A 23,954-nucleotide genomic window follows, 5' to 3' on the forward strand; every position below is an offset into this window, starting at 1 on the left:
CCCAAGGTATCAAGGGCCATGAAGAGTTCGTGGCGTGCCGCATCAACATTGCTTTGTTCCTGGGTCCAGGGCCTCCTGCGAGCTGTGGGCCTTCAACCAGTGCCCATCCTGGTCGCAGGATACCTGTCAGAGCAGCAAGATGACCACGAGTGGGTCCAAAGAAGAAAGTGTGGATCAGCTGAGAACATCATCTGCTTTGGACTATTCCTTCCAGGTTTGGAGCAGTTTGGATATTTATACTCTGGGCAAGGAAATAATAGAGATCCATTCTAGTAACTGAGCCGTGTCATATCCTGTACTTTCAGAACAATGAGGAAGGTTAAAGAGAAACTCTGAATAAACACTCCAAATGATGAGGGGGAGAAAAAGCATGCCTTACACAATATACTGGCTCCAGAAGGAAAGGTCTAAGTGACTGACCCCACCTGATTCTGAAAGGTTTTCATGGGTTCTAAGCACTTTTGCCTTCAAATGCTTCTTCCTCTACACACACACATACAACCCTGAACAAACAAACAAAAAAACCCAGTTCATTTTACAATAGCATTAGTATAAAGACAAAGATTTTTTTTTCTTTTTAAAAATTTTTATTTATTTATTTATCTGTTTAGAGATGGGGTCTTGCTATGCTGCCCAGGCTGGTCTCGAGCTCCTGCCCCAAATGATCCTTCCACCTTAGCCTCACAAAGTGCTGGGATTACAGGCCTGAAACACCATGCCCATCATAAAGATGTGTGTGTGTGTGTGTGTGTTCTTTTTTAAATTCAAAACAAAAGTAAGACCTGTTTTTGGAGGTCTCTAAAAGTATCTTGTCTCTAGACACTGGGCCCACCGAGACCAGTGGAAAAGGGAGGGGTATGAATAACGTGAGGGAAGCCTGCAACAGGCCAGGAACCCTGGGTTTATGGGGGATGAGCATGTTAGTGTATTTGTGGTTGCTGAAACAAAAGCAAAATGAGCCCCCAACATAGGGGCAAGAGTTCTGTGAAAGACTCAAACCAGAACCGATTATCAGTTTCTGCACAAAATCCCCCCAGAAGTTGCATACCTGGTCTACTTTGGAGAAAGCTCACTTATGACAAAATGCTCTTTACTCAAGAAGGAACCCATGCAGAATGTAGAGTACAAAAATTATCTTCAGCCTGTTGTGAATACGCATGTTCAAAGGAAGAATGGACATACATGGACGGTGTCATGATGAGGGCAGAGACAGAGGACAGTTCATATAGAATCTAGAAAAAAGAATGTCAAAGTACAAATTACCCAGTTATCCAGCCAACTCATGTCTAGGGAGAAAAGATCACTGGTCCTTGTTTTGTATTGGTTTCATTTCTTTTTGTTTATAATTTGAGAATTTTTTTTAACACAGAAAACATGTATTTATTTCTTTAACAAATACTCTCAATGTTCTCAGGCCTTGGACCAGACACTAGAGATCCAGCAGTAAACATGAACTCTATGGAAAACAGCTGCCTATTTTTTTTTTTTTTTTTTTTTTTTTTGAGTCAAAATCTCACTGTCACCCAGGCTGGAGTGCAGTGGCACACTCACGGCCACCACAGCCTGACCTGCTGGGTTCAGGTGATCCTTCCACCTCAGACTTCCAAGTAGCTGGAACCACAGGTGAGCGCCACCACACCTGGCTAATTTTTTTATTTATTGTAGAGATGAGGTTTTGCCAAGTTGCCCAGGTTGATCTTGAATCCCTGGACTCAGGCAATCCTCTCGCTTCCACCTCTCAAAGTGCTGGGATTACAGGTGTGAGCCACCATATCCAGCACAGCCTCCTAATTAAAAATATAATGATAAATAAATAAATTCTCATAATCAAGTGGGGCAGACAAATGTGAAAAAGTAACTCCAAGTAAGATGAAGGGTACCCAGAGGAAGAGCAAGGAGCTAAAACGATGGATAATGGGGTGACCTAATCTTTGTGAATCATAGACATTTCCCTGCTACTTCTTTTTTGTTGTTGAGTCGAAGTCTCACTCTATCACCCAGGCTGAAACCACAGACGTGCGCCACCACACCTGGCTAATTTTTTTGATTTATTGTAGAGATGAGATCTTGCCAAGTTGCCAAGGCTGGCCTCAAACTCCTGGGCTCAGGCAATCCTCTCTCCTCAGGCTCCCAAAGTGCTGGGATTACAGGCGTAAGCAGTCACCACACCCCTCCTTCCTGCTACTGTTTTTTTTCTTTTTTTGAGTTGGAGTCTCACTCTGTCGCCCAGACTGGAGTGCAGTGGCCGTTCCCGGCCACCGCAACCCCGACTTGCTGGGCTCTGGCGATCCTTCCGCCTCAGTCTTCTGATTAGCCAGAATTACACATCCGGCTAATTTTTGATTTATTGTAAAGATGAGGTCTCACCAAGTTGCCCAGGGGGGTCTCAAACCCGTGGGCTCAGGCAATCCACTCACCTCTGCCTCCCAAGGCGCGGGATTACAGGCTGAGCCACCGAGTCCGGCTCTTCCTGCTACTTTTATACTGAGACTTGAAAGTTGAACAGCACCTACTAGTTGTGTGGGGTATGCAGAGTGGTCTATAGACAGAAAGAACCTTCCAGGTTAGTACCTGCAGTGGGCAAAATCAAATGAAGGTTGTGGAAATGACAAACAGTGATTTATGATGAGGTTAGAAGTACAGGGAGGGATCTGAATGTCTAGGGCCTCATAGAGCAAGTTCAAGATCTGGGAATTTGGGACTTCATTCTAAGTACAATGGGATTATGCTTAGAATGTGTTGAAGAGACTTTTTTTTTTTTTGAGTTGGTGTCTCACTCGGTCGCCCAGACTGGAGTGCAGTGGCACATTCCCGGCCACTGCAGCCTCTCCCTGCTGGGCTCCAGTGATCCATCCACCTCAGTCTTCCAAGTAGCCGGAACTATAGGTGCACGCTACCATGCCCTGCTAATTTTTGATTTATTGTAGAGACAAGGTCTCGCCAAGTTGCCCAGACGGGTCGCGAACCTGCGGGCTCAGGCAATCCACTTGCCTCGGCCTCCCAAAACGCTGGGATTACAGGCTGAGCCACCAAGCCCGGCCTGTTGAGGAGATTTTAGCAGAGATGCATTGATGATTCATTCCAGCCAGGTGGAGAATGGGTTAGGAGGGAGTGACCCAGAAAGATCCACTAGCAGTTGTTCAGCAAAAGGTGATGGGTTTTTGTTTGGTTTGGGTTTTTTTAAGTTGGGGTTTCACTCTGTGGCCCAGGCTGGAATGCAGTGTCATAATCACTGCTCACCACAGCCTCAACCTCCTGAGATCAAGCAATCCTCCTGCCTCAGCCTCCCAAAGTAGCTGGGACTACAGGCATGTGCCACCACACTTACCTTTTTTTTTTTTTTTTTTAGAAATGAGGTCTTGCTATGTTGCCCAAGCTAGTCTCAAATTCCTAGACTCAAGCAATCCTCCAGCCTCAGTCTCCCAAAGTGCTGGGAGTATAGGCATAAGCCATTATATCCAGCCGTATTTTGGACCAGAGAAGGAGCAGGGTGGTTGGAGAGCACTCGACAGTCAGAGGGTGTCTGGAGGAGGCTAGATAAATCCTCAAGATTGATTTAACATGGAGGAGAAGATTGGGTACATGTCAACGATTCCTAGATTCCCAGCTTGCTCAAGTAGAAAAGGGGTGGAACCACTGATAAACTAGAAAACACTGGAGAAGGGGCAAATATGTGGGGGTTTCAGGAGGTAGGGGACGTAAGGTCCCATTCAGAAGGTAGCAGTTGTTACAGAAACCAGGACTTCATGCCTTAAACTTATGAGTAAGGAAAATAACAATTCGGGGTGATGCCCGAATCCTCACTGCTAATGTGAGACGAATTTTTGAGCTGGTAAAGGTTGCCCCTAAGGTGACCTGCCTACTCTGCGGGATGCCTGGGAGTCCCGATCTGCCCGTCCCTCTTATTTAAAAAAAAAAAAAAAAAACAGGACTTGGCACTGTCCTGTGCAATCTCTAGGATGGTGATATATTGTCACTATCGTATCTGTAGAATAAGGAATGGAAACAATAGTAGTATGCCAATAAATTTTTCAGTTAGCTAAGAGCCAATTTATTTTGTCTCCTGCATCGTCTACACACACCAAAGGGTCTCTTCCGTGGAAAATTAGTTTTGAGTCCCAACTTGGCCTGGTTTTCCAGTGAGCTTTTTTTCTGAGTTGGCATCTCACTCTGTCACCCAGGCTGGAGTGCAGTAGTATGATCACAGCTCACCACTGCTTCAACCTCCAGGCCTCAGGAGATCCTTCCATCTCAGCCTCCCAAGTAGCTGGAATTACAGGCATGCACTGCCACATCTGGCTAATTTTTTAAATTTTTATTGGAAAGATGAGGTCTCGCCATGTTGCCCAGGCTGGTCTCGAACTCCTGAGCTTAGGAAGCCCTCTCACCTCGGCCTCTCAAAGTGCTGAGATTACAGATGTGAGCCACCACACCAGCCATCATAGGGAATTTATGAGTTTGAAAAAAAACAATGAAGAAACTGACTTTAGTGGTGGCCACTCCATGGTTAGTGTCACCTCATAGGCAGTGGCTAGGCGCAGCTCAGCTGTGGATTGGGTGGGAGTGTGACCATAAAGCCAACTTTCCTACCAAACCTGCCATTTGGCCCGTTGAAGCCCTTGGTCCATTACCATCCTCAGGTCTTTGAGATAAGAGATTTTTTTTTTCCTTTCTTTTCTTTTCTTATCTGTGGAGACAAAGTCTTGCTATGTTACCCAGACTGGTCTTGAACTCCTGGGCTCAGGCGATCCTCCTGCCTCGGCCCCCAAAGTGCTACGATTGCAGACATGAGCCACTGCACCCAGCAAAGGGTTAAGAGATTTTTTTTTTTTTTTTTTTAGTTGGAGTCTCACTCTGTCGCCCAGACTGGACTGCAGTGGCCGCTTCCGGCCACCACAGCCTCGACCTGCTGGGCTCCGGCGATCCTTCCGCCTCAGCCTTCCGAGTAGCCGGAATTACAGGCATGCGCTACCATGCCCAGCTGATTTTTTGATTTATTGTAGAGATGAGGTCTCGCCTGCCCAGATGGGTCTCGAACCCGCGGGCTCAGGCAATCCACTCACCTCAGCCTCCCAAAGGCGTGGGATTACAGGCTGAGCCACCGAATCCGGCTGGGTTAAGAGATTTTATGTCTAGTGCCCCCCAAACTCTGGTGCCTCTGACTGAGAATTAAAAAGTGAAGAGGACAGGCCGAGGTCGGTGGCTCAGTCTGTAATCCCAGCACTTTGGGAGGCTGAGGCGAGTGGATATCCTGAACCCACAGGTTCAAGACCTGCCCAGGCAACTTGGCGAGACCTCATCGCTACAATAAATCAAAAATTAGCCGGGCGTCGTAGCACACGCCTGTAATTCCAGCTACTTGGAAGGCTGAGGCAGGAGGATCACCGGAGTCCAGCAGGTGGAGGCTGCGGTGGCCGGGAGCGGCCACTGTACTCCAGCCTGGGCGACAGAGTGAGACTCCGACTCAAAAAAAAAAAGTGAAGAGGGTAAATGATGTTCTAAGGGGTGAATAAAATGTATAAGGGATGGGCTCCCCGGGAGGACTGGGAGCCCCCCCCAGGAGTGGCTATCCTTCGAGACGAACCTCTTCACCTCCACGTAATGGCCCTGAATCGGATGGACCTTGACCACCACGGCCTCGGACTGCTTGTCGGCAATAATCTCGACCTTTTATTTTATTTTATTTTATTTTATTTTTTGAGTTGTATTCTCACTCTGTCGCTCAGGCTGGAGGGCAGTGGCACGCTCCCAGCCACGGCAGAGATGAGGTCCTGCCAAGTTGCCCAGGCTGGTCTCGAACCGGGGGCTCAGGCTGTCTTCTCACTTCGGCCTCCCAAAGTGCTGGGATGACAGGCGTGAGCCACCGTGCCCGGCCTAATCGCGGCCTCTTCTACGGTGCCGAGCTGCAAGAAGTGCTCGATCAGATCGCCCTCGGCCACGTCTCCCCTGAGGCCCCCAACCAAGAGCTTCTTCGCCGTGGCGTGGGCACCGGGCCGCGCCGAGTCCTCCCGGGACACCGCCCGCTTCAGCTCCACCGTGTTGCGGTCCACGGCCTGGGGCGAGGTGGCCATGGCGGCATCGGCCCTCTCCACCTTGGAGTAGGTCACGAAGTCGAAGCATCGGAAGCGCTCGATCTGGGGGTTCACCACCACCACGCAGGCCTCCAAGTGGAAGGTGGGTGCACAGGCCCAGCTTACTCGTCTGCACCTTGAGGTGGCTAAGCAGGCAGCTCCTTCTTAAAAAGTATTTTAAATGCCTGGGAGTGGCTGTAGGGGTAGTTCTTTTCGACAACTGGAGTGGGGTCAGTCCTAAGTCTCCCCCCACCACCACTGTTTGCCCCTAGGGAACCACTGCACAGGCTGCCCACCCTTGGGGATGTTCCCCTATTTGCCTGCTACCTCTCCTGTCTCTCCCTCTGAAGATGGGTTCCGCCCCACATACACATTTTTGTGTTCCAGTCATTGATGGACTCTATTTTTTTGTTGTTATTACTTGGACCTCCGTTGTTTTTATACTAGCAAAATGTCTTGTTTTGATGTGTGTGTTTTTGGGGAGGGAGGGAGTGAATTTGTTGATTCTGTAGCAAAACCTGGGTGGGGGTTAGGAGGGGGAAGGGGTGTTTCCTGTGTTGGAAGGACTTGATACCTGGCTACAGCGTTTTCTATGAAACTTACTTGCATCCCATGCCTGAACTTTGAAAGCATATGTACAAAAATCATTTTTACATTTTGTTTGTAATAAATCATTGTATTGGACTGTAAAAAAAAATTATAAGGGATGGGTTTAACCTGGAGTCAGCAACAAGCAGGAAATTCAAATGTCATGTTATGATCCTTACATAGAAAGCCACAAAGGCTAAGGTTTCAAGGTCAGTTCATCCTATGGGGTGGAGAATAAAGGAAAAGGACTGCATTGAGTCATTTCCTGGCTGTTTTATATTTTGTTAGTACAAGTTCTTTCTTAAATGCACACACATTTAAAAAAAAACAAATTACTAGAAATAGAGGTGTTTACAGAATTCCTTGACAATCCTGATACTGTTGCTGCATTAAAAGAATGAGGGTCATACAGGCAGCTTCCAGCTGCACTTTAAAACAGAAGCATGTGAGTTTGATGTCTGAATGTTTGCAATAAGTAAACAAATAGGCCAGGCTCATTGGCTCACACCTATAGTCCCAGCATTTTGGGAGGCTGAGGTGGGAGGATCGCTTGCGGCCAGGAGTAAGAGATCAGCCCAGGCAACATAACAAGACCCTAACTCTAGAAAAATAAAAAATTAGCTGGGCGTGGTGGTGTGTGCTTGTAGTTCCAGTTACATGGGAGGATAAAGCAGGAGGACATACATGCTGTTGTTGCTTTCTCTTTCTTTTTCTTTTTCTTTTTTTGAGTTGGAGTCTCACTCTGTCACCCAGACTGGAGTGCAGTGGCACACTCCCGGTCACTGCAGCCTCGACTTGCTGGGCTCCAGCGATCCTTCTGCCTCAGCCTTCCAAGCAGCTGGAACTACAGGCATGCGTTACCACACCCTGCTAATTTTTTATTTTATTGTAGAGATGAAGTCTCACCAAGTTGCCCAGGCGGGTCTCGAACCCGCGGGCTCAGGCAATCCACTCACTTCAGCCTTCCAAAGCGTTGGGATTACAGGCTGAGCCATCAAGCCCGGCTATTGCTTTCTACCTTAAAAAATATTTCTCCTGACCCGGATCCCCTTAGAGATGCTGTCCACTTCTCTGTTCTCCTTGACAGCAAACTTTTCAAGAGAATTGTCAATACATACTGCCTCTGCTTCTTTTTTTTTTCTTAAATCAGTCTCACTCTGTCACCCAGATTGGAGTGCAGTGGCAAGGATCACAGGTCACCGTAGCCTACACTTCCTGGGCTCAGGTGATACTTCTGCCTCAGCCTCCTGAGTAGCTGGGAGGGCAGACATATGCCACCACATCCAGCTAATTTTCTGATTTTTTGTAGACATGAGGTCTTACTAAGTTGCCTACACTGGTCTCGAACTCCTGAACTCAGGCGACCCTCTTACCTCTGCTTCCCAAAGTGTTGGGATTTTAGGCGTGAGCCACCATGATCAGTCTGACTCCTGTCTCTTGAACCCACTTAAGTAAGGCTTTTACCACCACTACTTCCCCTGAAACCTCTCTTGTCAAGGTCATGTGGACCTCCATGTTGCTAAATCCAGTGGTCAATTCTCATTCTTCACTTTCTTGACCTTTCAGCGCCATTTGACTCCTTCCTCCCTGAAAAATCCTTTTCGCTTGGTTTTGTGGTTTGTTTATTTGTTTGTTTGTTTGTTTTAAAGACAAGGTCTTGTTCTATCACCCAGGCTGGAGTGCAGTGGTGGTGTGATCATAGCTCACTGCAGCTTCAAACTCCTTGGCTTGGTGATCCTCCTGCCTCAACCTCCAAATTAGATAGGACTATAGGCATGTGCCTCCATGCCTGGCTAATTTTTAAAAAAATTTTTTAGAGACAGGGACTCACTATGTTGTCCAGGCTGGTCTTTTTTTTTTTTTTAAGTCTAAGTCTCACTCTCGCCCAGACTGGAGTGTAGTGGTATGATCACAGTTATTGCAGCCTTGACCTGCTGGGCTCAGGTGGTCCTTCCATCTCAGCCTTTCAAGTAGCTGGAATTACAGGTGCATGCCACCACGCCCAGCTAGATTTTTTATTTATTGTAGAGACAAGGTCTCACTAAGTTGCCCAGCCTGGTCTTGAACCCCTGGGTCCAGGCAAGTCTCTCACTTCCGCCTTCCAAAGTGCTGGGTTTACACACGTAAGCCATTGCGCCTGGCTATTTTTTTTTATTTATTGTAGAGACAAGGTCTTGCCAAGTTGCCCAGGCTGGTCTTGAACCCCTGGGCTCAGGCAATCCTCTCACCTACACCTCCCAAATTGCTAGGATTATAGGCGTGAGCCACTGTGCCCGGCCTCCAGGCTGGTCTTGAATTCCTGACTTCAAGCGATTTTCCTTCCTCAGCCTCCAAAGGAGCTGGGATTACAAGCATGAGCTATTATGTCCGGTCCCACTTGGCTTTCAATACACCGTAGACTTCTGGTTTTTCTTGTGCCTTTCTGGCCACTCCTTCTTAGTCTTCCTAGCTTGTCCTTCCTCATTCGCACTCACTCCCTACCCTCAATGTTGGAGCACCCAGGACTGAGTTCCTGAACCTATTCTCTATTTTCTGTATGTCCACTCATCTCTTGGTGGTCAGATCTAGTTTCATGATTTTTAAGTGCCAACTATTTGCTAAGGATCCTCACATCGTTATCGCCCTTCTAACTCCTGTCTTAAGCTCCAGAATCATGTGTTCAACTGCTTTCTTGGATACATCACATATCTCAAATGTCTCTAAAACTCAACTCCTGTTCACACTTCTCCCCAGCTTGCTTCACCCACAGTCTTCCCTGTGTCAGGCATACAAACTCCCCTCTAGCAGAGATATTTGACTCTTCTATTCACCATTCTATTCTCAGTCCTAGAAAAATACCTAACATACCCATTATAGTAGGCACTCAATAAATATTGTGTTGCATGAACAGACATCTGTGTATCTGCGGGTGTGTGGTCTGTATTGGGAGGGCATGAGGAAGAGGAGAGATGAAGCAGCAGTTGTGATGTGGAAAGACCATACATCTGTGTATAAAATAAGTTGTACACTGAATGGAGCTTCTGGAGACAGATTATTACCCTGGGCCAAGAGTGCTCATTGCTGGAGAAGAGAGAAGACGTCCAACAGCTTTCTGAAAGAGAGGGATTTGGGCTTGAGTAATTTAAAAGCAGCATCCTGCTTCTAAATTACTCAAGCCCAAATCCCTCTCTTTCTCTCCCCTCCCATGTCCAATCTGTCAATAAATCCTTCTGGTCTACCTTCATCAAGGACACTCAGTACTTGCCCGAAATCTGACTCCTTTCTTTCACTTCCGGCTGCCACCATGTCTCACCTGGGCTGCGAAAGAAGCCTCCTAACTCGTCTTCTTGCCTGCATCCTACCCCCCAACAGTGAACTCTCAACGTAGCAGCAAAGGGGTCCTTTGAAAATAAGTATATCTTTCCTCTGTGCAGAATCTTCCAAAGACTTCCCGTCTCACTCAGAGTGAAAGCCAAGGTCCTTACCAAAGTCTAGAAAGTCCTACCCCTCTCTGGCCTTGCTTCTACCGTGTTCCTTCTCCCCCACCCCACTCCAGCCATGCTGAACTTCTCACTGGTCCTTAAGCACAGCGGGCATACTTCTGCCTCAGAGCCTTTGCACTCTCTGTTCCCTCTGCCTGGAATACTCTTTCTTCAGATGGCTTCATGACTCTCCCCCACACCAATTTCATGTCTTCACTCAACTGTCCCGGTATCCCTGAGGCACCTCTCCAGCCTCCCCTGCCCCCAGCACTCTCTCCTGTCCCTGCTTTGTTTTCCTCTGTGATGTTTACCACCCTGGGGTGAGCAGAATAGTGGCATCCTAAAGATGTCCACATCCTAATCTCTGTGATGTGTTATCTTACATAGCGAAGGGGAATTCGGTTGCAGGTAGAATTGAGGTTGCTAATTAGCTGACTTTAAAACAGGAAGATTATCTTGGGTTATCCAGATGAGTAGTCACAAGGGTCCTGAAAAGTGGAAGGAAAGGCAGAAGGGGGAGTCAGAGGGATGAGGGTGGGAAGACTCAGCCCATCACTGCAGGTTTTGAGAATGGAGGAAGGGGGCTGCAAGCCAAGGAAGGCAGCAGCCTCTAGACGGTGCAAAGGGCAAGAAAACAGACTCCCTGAGAGCCTCGAAGAGAGATCACGGCTCTGTCAACTACTCAATTGAACCCGCTGAGCTAAAAGTGCATCAGACCGACTATAAGGTAAGAAATGTGTGTGGTTTGAAGCCAGAGTTTGCAGTAATTTGTGACTGTAGAGGTAGAAACAAATACACACCATTGCACAGACTAGACATTTACTTCTTTATTCATGTCTGCCTTCCCTCCCATTCCTAGAATACAAACTCTGGCAGAGATATTTGACTATTCCAGTCACCAATCTATCCTAGAAAAACACCTCACATACCCATTATAGTAGGCACTCCATAAATATTGCGTTGCATGGACAGACATCTGTATATATGCGGGTGTGTGGTCTGTATTGGGAGGGCATGAGGAAGAGGAGAGATGAAGCAGCAGTTGTGACGTGGAAAGACCATACATCTGTGTATAAAATAAGTTGTACACTAAATGGAACTTCTGGAGACAGATTATTGCCCTGGGCCAAGATTGCTCATCACTGGGGAAGAGGGAAGACGCTAACAGCTTTCTGGGTCTAAGACAGGGGTCTGACAGGGTACAACTTGACTGGGAACCACCAAAAGGAACATCTCTCCCTTCATAGTCCCTGCACACCACAGGAAATGGTGTCCTCCAGCCCTCTCCTGAGAGGTCAGTGTGGATTACCAACTGGATGGGGAAGTTTACAGAACTGGCTGTGCTGGGGAGGCGGGGCGTGGCACCCCAGATAACTCCAAAGTCTTCCTCTTTTTAGATGACCTCCCTTACAGAGGAGGCCACTCTGAGGAAAAAAACTTCTGGAGATCAGGGAGCTCATTGTCAACAATATAAATTTATGACTCAGCTACAAAGCTCAAAGCTTTAGCGAGGAAATTAGTGCCAGCCTAGGACTGGGCTTGGGTCTTTATGCCAACTGCACATGTTCAAGAGCCTATGGAGATGAGACATCAGGTTCAACATGTACGAGGGAGACCCAAAACAATGAAATTTATTTATTGAAAAGTGTGTATTTATTCTTACATGTTTAAACTTCAGTCACCTTCAAAGTACTCTCTGTTTGATGCAATACACCTATCAAGATGCTTTTTCCACGGCTCAAACCCATCTTTGAACTTGACGATTTTGATGCCTTTTAGTGCTTCTACTGTTTTTTGTTTCACCTCTTCTACATTGGCAAAACGTTTTCCATTGAGGACATTATTCATCCAGGGAAACAAAAGAAAAAAGTGCTTGGGCAAGATCTGGTGAATAGAGGGGGTGGGGCCATTTATGGTCAAAAACTGCTGAATATTCAGCACAGTGTGCGCAGGTATGCTTGTAAGACACCTATCATGAAATGGGCACTGAAACAAAATGTAGACCTCTCACAACAATGCTAGCTGGTACACTATTGCCTAGAACACTTATCTAGTGGAGGAAGCCTGTACTATAGGGGCCCGCCCTCCAAAAAAAAAAAGATAATTCCAAGTTTTTTGGTCCCCCCCCCTTGTAATTACCTTTTCTCTACTCTTGTTTCCCACCTTTAAAGGTCCTACTGACAGTTTGCTTTATGAAATGATCTGATTCTTCTCTCCAGGTCAATCAAAACCACTAGGCCTAGGCTAGGTGTAGTGGTTCACGCCTATCATTCCAGCACTTTGGGAGGCTGAAGCAGGAGAATCTCTTGAGGCTATGGGTTTGAGACCAACCTGGACAACACAGCAAGATCCCATCTCTACAAAAAATAAATAAATAAGTTTGCCAGGTGTGATGGCACATACTTGTAGTCCCAGCTACCTGGGAGGCTAAGGCAGGAGGATCACTTGAGTCCAGGAGTTCAAGCAAGCAGTAACCTATGACTGCACCACTGTGCTGCAGCCTGGGTGATAGAGCAAGACCCTATCTCTAAAAACAAACAAACAAAACTAGCCTTCAGTTTCATGGAAGATACTCACCTAGTGATGGCCTAAGCCTGCTTATGTCCACTCCTCTCCCTCTGCTACCCCTTCCTCCCCTCCAGAGGCTTTCTTCCACCACCACCCTGAGATCTTTTCTTCCTGACCCAGCCCATTGTGAAAGTCCCTAGATGACATCATCGTTTTCTCATTAAAATCACAGAATTAAGTTCCTTCTCAGTATAACCCATCATAACAAACACCACAGGAATTCAGCACCACTCTAGGGTGTGTACTCAAATTCAGAGTCAAGTTTTAGATATTCCATTAGATAGGAATAGGGAAAAATCTGGGCTTTATATCAGTGAATTGAGGATAGAAGTATAGCATGAATTTGAGTGGAAAGAAACTGGAATCAAGAAAAGTAGCTCCAAGGCCATTGTGGGTGTTAGGAGATAGAAGCCTAGATGGGTTGAGGTAGCAACATAATGTATCAAAATGGATTGGAGAAGGCCTGGGGTGGTGGCTCATTGCCTGTAAGTCTAGCACTTTGGGAGGCTGAGGCAAGAGGATTGCTTGAGCCCAGGAACTTGAGAGCAGCCTGGGCAACATAGTGAGACCTCATCACTACAAAAAAATCAGCTGAATGGGCATGGTGGCACACACCTGGTACTCCCAGTTACTTGAGAGGCTGAGGCAGAAAGATCGTCTGAGGCCAGGAGGTGGAAGCTGTGGTGAGCCGTGATCGTGCCACTGCATTCCAGCCTGGGTGCAGAGACAACCACTCAAAAAAAAAAAAGGATGGAAAGACAGTTAATGGGTAGGAAATACTTTGGCAAGGTACACCAGAGAAATAAGAAAGGAAAGATTTGGAGATGATGAGATTTCAAGGTAGGCAACTAAGATACTGATGTTGTCTTTGATAGAGGCAGAAGATTGTGAAACTGGGCCAGTTTTACAGAGAAGTTTAGTTTTCACTGACCTGAGGAGCAATGCCAGTATATCCATGAGGGTAAATAGTGCTTGTTTATTTGTTCATTCAACAAATGCTTACGGAGATCTCCTGTGATGGGAGCAGAGACACTGGGGAGACTTAATATATCTGCAAAACGGTTTCTGCCCTTCAGAGTCTTGGGGTAGGCACAGATATCTTTAATGAAAGGTGTCAGTGATACCTCTGTAAGAGACACAGATTGCTCTGAGACATTCAGAATAGAGCAAGACCACATCTGGCTGAAACCCAAGTGTAGTACTCTAACGAGGGAAATGGGACAGTAGGAATGCAGCTGAGACTTTTTTGAACATTCTCCCTACAACCTCCTTCATTCATTCAATAATTTCATTTATCTTCACCTCACTCAGTACCCAGCAAATTCAGTTTGACCCAAGAATATCCTTGAGAGCTCGTTTCAACCATACCAACATCCAATCCAGACCTGGAAAACCCCTAAAAATGGACATGCTCAGTCAAAAGCTGTCTGATGGAGGTCGGGGGTATGGCAGCCTGGGTCTGAGGCTCAAAAACGCTTGAACTTGAGGAATGGGTGGGAAAGAAAAGCTGTCAAGGAAGCTAAATAGTAAAAAAGACAAATAAGAAAGGTGGTGTCACAGAGTTCAAGAGAGGAGAGTGCTTTAAAAATTGGGTAGAGCCAGGTTCGGTGGCTCAGCCTGTAATCTTGCGCCTTGGGAGACTGAGGTGAGTGGATTGCCTGAGCCCGCGGGTTCGAGACCCACCTGGGCAACTTGGCGAGACCTCATCTCTACAATAAATAAATAAATAAATAAACTAACCGGGAGTGGTAGCGCGCGCCAGTAGTTCCAGCTACTCGGAAGGCTGAGGCAAAAGGATCGCCAGAGCCCAGCAGGTCGAGGCTGCAGTGGCCGGGAGCAGCCACTGCACTCCAGTCTGGGCGACAGAGTGAGACTCCAACTCCAAAAAAAAAAGAATTGGGTAGTAGTGGTCAGGCACAATGGCTCACACCTGTAATCCCAGCATTTTGGGAGGCCAAGGTGGAAGGACTGCCTGAGCCCAGGAGTTTGAGATTAGCCTGAGAAACATAGCGAGTCTTTGTCTCTATAAAAAAAAAAAAAAAATTAGCCAGGTGTGGTGGCATGCAACTGTAGTCCCAGTTATTTGGGAGGCTGAAGCAGAGGGATCTCCCCAGTCCAGGAAGTCGAAGCTGCAGTGAGCTATGATTGTGTCACTCCACTCCAGTCTGGGCAACAGAGTGAGACCCTGACTCTCAAAAAAAAAAAAAGAAAGAATTGGGAAGTCAGCAAAATTAAATGCCACAGAGAAGTTAGAAAGAGTGAAAGTTAAACAATTGAACGTATCTACCACACAAAATCTTCGAGGACAATGTTTAAAATAAATCATCCGCAGGAAAAGCACTATTGTTTTGAAAAGTTTTATGATACCCAAAGTTTCATTCCTACTCACCCATAAACCTTCAGCAGTCTTAGTCCATAACTACAAGACTGCAGTTGATTACATAACCCTAACAGGAAGAAAATAGACAAGCAGGGTCAATAGTAGTTTCAATGGAATGAATCTAAGAAGTTTCCTTTTTTGAAGTTTTGACTGGAGAGGCCTGTTGAACCAGTAATTTCTTTATTAATGTCTGTGTTATCTGTGTTGATATCTTCAGTTCTAGTACACCAGCAGTTAGCAAAAAGATCTTATAAATCATGTCCTTTTGCTCCCTCTGTGTTGTTCACAAAAATCTTGCCATGTTTGGAAGATCTGGGGCTGTACCACAAAATATCTGTCTGTACATAACTTTTTATGATCAGAACTGAAGTTTTATAATTTTCAAATCCATGCCCACATTGTTTATTGCAAATACTAGTCATTTGCAAATCTGCATTTCAATTTTTTGTTTTTTGTTTTGTTTTTTGGTTTTTTTGAGTTGGAGTCTCACTCTGTCGCCCAGACTGGAGTTCAGTGGCCGCTCCCGGCCACCGCAGCCTCGACCTGCTGGGCTCTGGCGATCCTTCTGCCTCAGCCTTCCGAGTAGCTGGAATTACAGGCATGCGCTCCCACGCCTGGCTGATTTTTTGATTTATTGTAGAGATGAGGTCTCGCTGCCCAGGTGGGTCTCGAACCCGCAGGCTCAGGCAATCCACTCACCTCAGCCTCCCAAAGGCGCGGGATTATAGGCTGAGCCACCGAGCCCGGCTTTACATTTCACTTTTTTATTGACTGTCCTCCCGGCATCAGATTTCCCTTCTTTGATTATTAGATCGCTAGTGCCAGGAGAATATTGCTCAAAAATGACAGTGCCTGATACCAGATGGGTACTCCATAAATGTTCTCTGGATGAATGAAAGAACCTATCATCAGCTGTTGTTATGCATATTGTCATCATCAAGAGTTATTATTTTTTAATTTTATTTGTTTTTTCAGAAAAGGGGTCTCACTCAGTTGCCTAGGCTGAAGTGCAGTGACGCGATCATAGCTCAAGGCAGCCTTGAATTCCTGGGCTCAAATGATCCTCCCGCCTCAACCTCCTGAATAGCTGGGACTATCGGCATGAGCCCTGCATCTAACTGAGTTGTTGCTGTTGTTGTTTTTGTTTGAGTTGAGGTCTCAGTCTGTCTTTCAGGCTGAAATACAGTAGCACAATCAGAGCTCACGGCAGCCTCCTGGGCTCAGGCAATCCCTTCACTTCCTGAGCAGCTGGGACTAAATCACACGCTCACCACCATGCCAGGCTAATTTTTATTTTATTTATGTATTTATGTATTTATTTATTTATGTATTTATTTATTTATTTTGAGTCAGAGTCTCACTCTATCGTCCAGGCTAGAGGGCAGTGGCGCGCTCATGGTCACCACAGCCTCGACCTTCAGGGCTCAGGCAATCCTTCTGCCTCAACCTTCCAAGTAGCTGGAACTATAGGCATGTGTCACCAAGCCTGGCTAATTTTTCCTTGATTTATTGTAGAAATGAGGTCTTGCCAAGTTGCCCAGGCCGGTCTCGAACCCATGGGCTCAGGCAATCCTCTCACCTCAGCCCCCCCAAAGTGCCGGGATTATAGGCATGAGTCACTATGCCCAGCCAAAAAAATATAATTTTTTTTTTTGTAGTGAAGAGATCTCGCTATATTGCCTTGACTGGTCTTGAACTCCTGTGCTCAAGCAATCCACCCACCTCTGCAATCCAGAGCACTGGGATTACAGTCATGAACCACCACACCTGGCCCTATTAGTTTACATCAGGAACATACTTACTATCAAAATAGCTAAGAAAATAACTCTCAGCTGCTGCCAGAATTCAAATTCTGGGGCACCTTCTGCCAACTGTGCAACCTCTTAAGTTCCTTACTTTCTCTAACGACATGGGGTAATTATGATGTCCATTTCATAAGATTTTTTTAAGGTAAATGAGGTAATACAGGTCAAGTTGCAGTCAGAACAGTACCTAGTGTGGTCTCAATAAATATTAGCTCTTTTTATTATTAAGTATTCCATATTTATTTATTTATTTACTTTTTGAGTTGGAGTCTCACTCTGTCGCCCAGACTGGAGTGCAGTGGCCGCTCCCGGCCACCGCAGCCTCGACCTGCTGGGCTCCGGCGATCCTTCCGCCTCAGACTTCCGAGTAGCCGGAATTACAGGCATGCGCTACCACGTCTGGCTGATTTTTTATTTATTGTAAAGATGAGGTCTCGCTGCCCAGGCGGGTCTCGAACCCGCAGGCTCAGGCAATTCACTCACCTCAGCCTCCCAAAGGCGCGGGATTACAGGCTGAGCCACCAAGCCCAGCTCCATATTCATTTTCTATAGCCTCAAAATGTTTTATTTTGGCACCAAGAAAAGTATTGTTCTTCAATGACATTTTGAGAGTGCAGTTTCAATAGCAAGGTGAGGGCAGCAGCAAATGTTTGCATGTTGACCAAGAAGCCTAGAAAACTAGAAAAAGAAGATTTTAACTTGGAAGAAAGATTTTCTCCCCCAATTCTTTCTACACAAACAAGTTTCTCTCAATTTTGGCAAACAATTTTGGTCAATTTGGCAACCATATCCACCAAATGCTGGAACAATCCAAGATTTAGCTGCCCCAGTGTGTAAGGAAGACAGAGACCTTGTGGGTTAAAGTCCCTGGAACAAATCAGGTCCAGGCCTCCCTATACTCCCACCCCTGGAGTTACATTGAAAATACAAAATGGGGTGAAACTTCGTTTTCTACAGATGCAGCTTCATACGGACAATCTTTTGTCTGTGCAGACAAGACCACGTTGGAGTGCCTTCTCTCCACAATCCAGTGCTAACCAGGCAGGTGTGGGGGATTGAGGCTCCCTACCATGCATTCCTGGCCCCTAGATGGGTCTCGCTTTTATCAGCACAATTTCTTCTCTCCTAACAGCTCTCTGGTTGCTAAGAGATTGTTTCCAGATCTTAGGGCTCACTCTTTGTCCGATCCCAGACCACAGCAGGGTTTACTTTCTCTCTTATGAGTTTGCCAAGAGCAAAAAGTAACATCCCAACCTCCTGTCAACTCAACAAGAGATTTATTGCAATGAACTAAACGGACACTTATTATTACAGGAATACCATATGCTTCAGCAAAGATAGCATCCCAGCTTGCCCTGGCCTTTGCAAACAGTCAGGGTCCTGCCAACAGGACCTGTTTTTTTGGTTGTACAGTCATTGATGGTGCACCATCCAGACCCAGAAATGTTTCCAAGGTGCAGATTCTGAGGCCAGCACTCAGACAGTGAGGTCACCTCCAGAACAGTAGTTCCCAGCTGCTGCGGCAACCACAACAGACTTTTTGTTTGGATAGCTGGACCCCCACCCAATGGCCGTCTTCCTTTTTTTCTTACTAACAGAATCCTAGGCATACTCGGGTCAGCATTGGTCTCAGCTAAAAAAATACTACATTTCCCAGCTTGCTTTGCATGGGGCCAAGGTAAGTGCCTTGCAAGATGAAGTTCCCTGGAGATTTCTGGGAGATTTTTGCTTTCCTGATAGAGATGCTGCCCTTTGCCCTCCCTGTTCACCTCTGTCTAGTGTTTGGGTTTTGTGAAGACTGATTTGGCTGTTTCTTTTCAATTACTTCCCAGGTTGTAATTACGCTCACAGGTTTTGAGACTGCTGGAAGTCTGATGTCTAGGTAATAAGGGAATTCTTGTGTATGAACTGACTACTTGTTAAACATTGGTTCATATAGTTTGATGCTGAATATTCTAAGTGAAGATGACTAAACATCTGTTCTTTTTCAAAGTACTCATTCATATGCAGACAAACATGAGACTAGGTAATTAATTACAAAAAGATCAGAAAATTGGCAGAATTAGTAATTTATTTCAATAAAGAAAAGATCTTTTTTTTTTTTTTTTTTTTTTTTAAGTTGGAGTCTCACTCTGTTGCCCAGGTTGGAGTGCAGTGGCACACTCAACGGCCACTGCAGCCTCGACCTGCTGGGCTCAGGCGATCCTTCCGCTTCAGCCTTCCAAGTAGCTGAAACTACAGGCGTGTGCCACCATGCTTGGTTAGTTTTTTTTTTTAATTTATTTATGTAGAGACGAGGTCTCACCATGATGCCCAGGCTGGTCTCGAACTCCTGGGCTCAGGCAATCCTCTCACCTCCGTCTCCCAAACTGCTGGGATTAAGGGCCCGAGCCACTGAGCCAGGCAAAAAAGGACTAATCTTGCTACAGTGGGAAAAAAATTAACTCAAAAGTTGCTACATTTAGCTTTACCCCCATTTATCTCTCCACAATGTCTTTATCTCAATGTCTCAATTTCCTCTACTTTTCACATCAAGCTATTAAACAAGAAATGTATCAATATATCAAATTGGCTGATTGACTGACATATCTGATCGGAAGGGGGGTTTCTATACCACTCCCCTCTCTCTCTTTTTTCTCCCAATAAATACTTTTGACTTTGATATTTACCATACTGGAAATGACACATGCCCAAGGGCAAGTGCATCAAAGCAGTTAGAATCAGAATGTTTGAGCTGGGCTCGGTGGCTCAGCCTGTAATCCCACGCTTTGGGAGGCTGAGGTGAGTGGATTGCCTGAGCCCGCGGGGTTTGAGACCCGCCTGGGCAACTTGGCCAGACCTCATCTCTACAATAAATAAATAAATAAAAAATTAGCCAGGTGTGGTAGCGCGTGCCTGTAGTTCCAGCTACTTGGAAGGCTGAGGCGGAAGGACCGCTGGAGCCCAGCAGGACGAGGCTGCGGTGGCTGGGAGCGGCCACTGCACTCCAGTCTGGGCGACAGAGTGAGACTCCAACTAAAAAAAAAAAAAAAAAAAGGAATCAGAATGTTTGCTAAGGATTTTTTTTTTTAGTGGAACAGAAAGTGGTTTTATTGGATCTTTGAAATGCAGAACCAAATGAATTTCCTTTATTGTGAAACAAAACAATCCAAATGATTGTAAATCAAAGAAACTAACAGAAGTACTTAAATATTTAGTATAAATGTATTTATTTTTCAAACCTTGACATTTTTATGAAGTACACATAATCTTAATACCCCTCTCCCTTCTTTCCTTTACAACATACCATTTCAACCTGTTTGTTTATAGAACGAAGTTCTTAAGAGAGTCTTATCACATTCCCATAAAAGACATAAATAAATATTTGTCTTCAGGATTAATCTAACTGAACATGACTAAATCCTGGTAGAGACCCCAATCTTCCTAGCAGACACATATGGGGATTAATGATCTTTCATTATCAACAAATTCGTATTAATATAGCTAAACAGTTAATCAAATTATTCAAACAAATTTTTTGAGTTCCTATTATGTGCAAAGTGTGGCTCCAAAGAAGACACTCTTTCTTAGATGTAAAGTGGGCCGCTAAATGATAACTTCAGAAGTTTAGGATTTGATATACTCAACATATCGTAATGTAAGTTTGCGATTTCTGTTACTGCTGCTTCCAAAAGTGCCCAGTTTATTTCTAGGGAATAGCTCAGGCATTAGAAGAATACACTTTAAACTTAAGCAGTAATAAGAGGAGTTGGGGAATGGTTGTGCCTTTATGCCATAACACAAAGTGAAATACATTCTGGTGATCTAAAATGCTAGCATCTATGCAAGGCAGTCTAGGAAATTGCACCAGCTTGAAAAGAAACCGGTATCAATTTCCAAATAAACCAGGATACAGACTTATTGCAACTTACAGAAACAATAAAAATGTAAGAACACCAACTCCTCTCCCCAACCCCAGTGCTGAATTACACTTCCTCCCACACACTGCCATCATTGGGAACTATGAGGGTAGAGAGAGTAGCACATTTATAGCATATTAAATAATTAAATAATACAGCCACATTTTTTGTGTATGGTCCCAAAGACTTTTCAACTTACTTTTCAAATTTACAGCTGTTAAGAATAGAAACTGAAGAAATTGTAAGTATTTTCTCAGACACAGCTGACAGGTTTCTTACAGACCCCAAAGTTAAATGTGACACATCATCACCACAAGATAAGCACTTTTGTCCATCATCCATTAGACGTAACTTCATGGGGCATCAGGCTTCCAAGGTCTAAGTTCTTCCTTCACATACCTCTAATTTTTAAAATAATTTTCCTGAATTAAATAAGTTCTCTTTCCAGGTCAAGTGTTATCGTCTAGCAAAGTACCTTCAGGGTGAATATGTTTTGTCATTTATGTGTCCCACAATTCAAGCCTCCATTACAAGCTTAAGCTCAGCTCTTGGTCTCTCTATCAGAACTTTCCACACTTACTTAAAAGGATCATTTAAAACACTAGAGAGAAAAAAACTCCCCCCCCCAATGGAGACTTATTCAAGGAAAACGAAACTGTTTCTAGTTCATGCTCTGCCTTAGAAAGTCAAACTTCATTTCATCTTTTGAAGAGCCTCAGTAGTCTCCCATTCAGAAATTTGCTATTATTATTTTCTAAATGTGGTCATTAAATAAAATTTAATGCAAATAATAAACAGTAGTTAAATTACAAACTTAAATAAATAAAAAATACACGGACTGGCGGTTTTTAGAGAAGATAATAGAGAAAGGTCAGTTTCTGGTAAGTTCACTTTCCTTTTTGTACCAGTTTCTAAAATGAGTGGGCAATACTGCCCTCTTAAGGGCTTATATGTTACATCCCTTAGTTCCTATGGTGCGACATCATCTCCCAGGATTATACACATACACACACACACACACACACACACACACACACACACACACACACATGCACGCACATACGCACCCATGCACCCACACACTTTCTCTGGCTTCTGTGACACAGTCTGTCCTTGACCTTCCATGAATGACTATGAAGACCATGGACTCCCTAGAGAGGACATGATACTTCATGAAGGCTCATAGAAAGAATCAGAAACTAACATGTTGTTGCAGTGGTTTTCTTTTTTTTTTTTTGAGTTGGAGTCTCACTCCATCGCCCAGAACTGGAGTGCAGTGGCCGTTCCCAGCCACTGCAGCCTCGACCTGCTGGGCTCCAGCGATCTTTCCGCCTCAGCCTTCCAAGTAGCTGGAACTACAGGTGCGCGCTACCACACCCGGCTAATTTTTGATTTATTGTGGAGATGAGGTCTCACCAAGTTGCCCAGGCGGGTCTCGAACCTGCGGGCTCAGGCAATCCACTCATCTCGGCCTCCCAAAGTGCTGGGATTACAGGCTGAGCCACCGAGCCCGGCCACAGTGGCTTTCAAAACTTAGTGTGTATCAGAATCACTCAGAGAACTTGTTTAAATACAGGCTGCTTAGTCCCACATCCAGAGTTTCTGATTCCACAAATCAGGAGATTGTCCAAGAATTTGCCTTTCTAACAAGTTCCTGGGTGATGCTAATTTGCCAATCTAAAAAAACACACTTTGTGAGCTAGATACTTTGTCTCACTTAAAACCTCCCACCAGGGTGAGGTTTTATCATTTCTCCTTTGTGTGTGTGTGTGTGTGTGTGTGTGTGTGTGTGTGTGTGTGTGTGCGCGCGCGCGCGTGTGTGTGTGTCTCACTCTGTCACTCAGGCTGGAGTGCAGTGGTAGGCTTGCGGCCACCACAGCCTCAATCTGCTGGGCTCAGATGATCCTTCCACCTCAGCCTCCCAAGTAGCTGGAACCACAGGAGCGTTATTTCTGCTTTAGAGTCTCAGAGAGATTAGGCAGCCAAGGTCACACAGTAGTGACAAAGCCTGTAATAAACCCAGGACTGTCTAATTCAAAGCTCTCTTTTCTACACAATGATGTCAGCTACTGCGCGTGTCAGTCACTTCATCTTTCTGGGCTTCAGTCTCTTCATGCAAGGCAGCAGGACTTAGATGACTGTTTAGTTGGCTTCTACTTTGAGTACGTGGAAGTCTGGATAGGAATACACCTAGGAACAGTCCACTCCATGGTGTGGACATGTGAATGGGTAAGCTGAGAGGAAAGGGAAGACAAGGGCATGTCAGCATCTGGGTCCTGCACCCTCCTACAAAATTCAGAGGGCTGATTTGCTCTGGAGTTCTTTGTAACAGAAACTCTGGGAGACAGATTTTAAAGCAAGTGTTCCCCCTCACAAGCATTGCTGAGAACTTCCAAGTCTAGTGGGAGTTGGAGAGGACCCAGAGGGTGGCACCTTCTGAAACCTCAGCTCACCAGGGTAGTGGCAGGCAACCTCAAATAACTTTAAAACAGGAGTGCTTGCCCAGCTGTGTGAAGATGGAAAGGTTTTGATAAAGGAAAAAAACGTTTTCGGGTCACAAACTCCACTAAGATCACACAAGTGAAAAGTCCCTAGCACTCGAGCCCAGGCAGGATGTCACAGTGATGGATAAACAGGGCTGAGAGGACGCACCCCCTTCAAGTCTTTCACATCCTTTGCATTCAACTCTTAACCCGACTTGGTGTTTTCCTGAGGGAGCTACAAATTCGGAGCATCCCATGGGGCTGGTCTGCTGGCCTCCGTCATTTAGGGGGAAGGATGTTCTCAGAAAAACAGCCCTGCGGGCTGGCCGGCGGAGACCTTGAGGTTGTGGCCACGGCTGGACTTCGTGCAGAACTGGACCCGGGACTCCAGCTGCTCACCGAGCTCGTCTAGAGCCCCGGTGCAGGACTCCAGGCTCTCGGCCAGTTTCTGAATCTTGGCCTTCAGCACCGCCTGGCTAACCTTGGCTGCCCCCTCCGCCCGCCGGGGGATGAGGAAGCCACGTGAGCCGAAGAAGACGATGAAGTAGACGGAGTTGTACAGGGCCATGGAGGCGTTCCTCCCGCTCTGCAGCAGCTGGCGGTCCCCGCAGCCCTGCCAGCGGCAGAAGGAGTCGAGGCAGCTCAGGATCTCGCGCATCTGGTCTTGGCAGCTGGCCGCGATCTCCTGCCCCCGCCGCA

General features: G+C 45.8%; 2 protein-coding genes across 2 annotated transcripts in view; both read right to left on the reverse strand.

Moving 5' to 3' along the window:
• Positions 1–42: 42 nt before the first annotated feature.
• On the reverse strand, positions 43–6,680 carry LOC103264821 (heterogeneous nuclear ribonucleoprotein A0-like). Its single transcript, XM_021714725.1, has 4 exons — positions 6,675–6,680; positions 5,886–6,161; positions 5,545–5,667; positions 43–123 (listed from the first exon to the last, which is right to left on the reverse strand). Exons 1-4 carry the CDS (start codon positions 6,678–6,680, stop codon positions 43–45), a joined length of 486 nt encoding a protein of 161 aa, XP_021570400.1.
• Positions 6,681–22,887: 16,207 nt separating this feature from the next.
• APOLD1 (apolipoprotein L domain containing 1) overlaps positions 22,888–23,954 on the reverse strand; it is a 3,174-nt gene continuing 2,107 nt past the window's right edge. The window contains exon 3 of the mRNA XM_021714726.1: positions 22,888–23,952. Coding sequence (XP_021570401.1) covers positions 23,557–23,952 — 396 coding nt within the window. The 3' untranslated portion in view covers positions 22,888–23,556. The remainder of the gene's footprint in view (positions 23,953–23,954) is intronic.

Source organism: Carlito syrichta, unplaced genomic scaffold (genome assembly GCF_000164805.1).
Source record: "Carlito syrichta isolate Samal-C Ts95f unplaced genomic scaffold, Tarsius_syrichta-2.0.1 Scaffold305731, whole genome shotgun sequence".
Taxonomy (NCBI): Eukaryota; Metazoa; Chordata; class Mammalia; order Primates; family Tarsiidae; genus Carlito; species Carlito syrichta.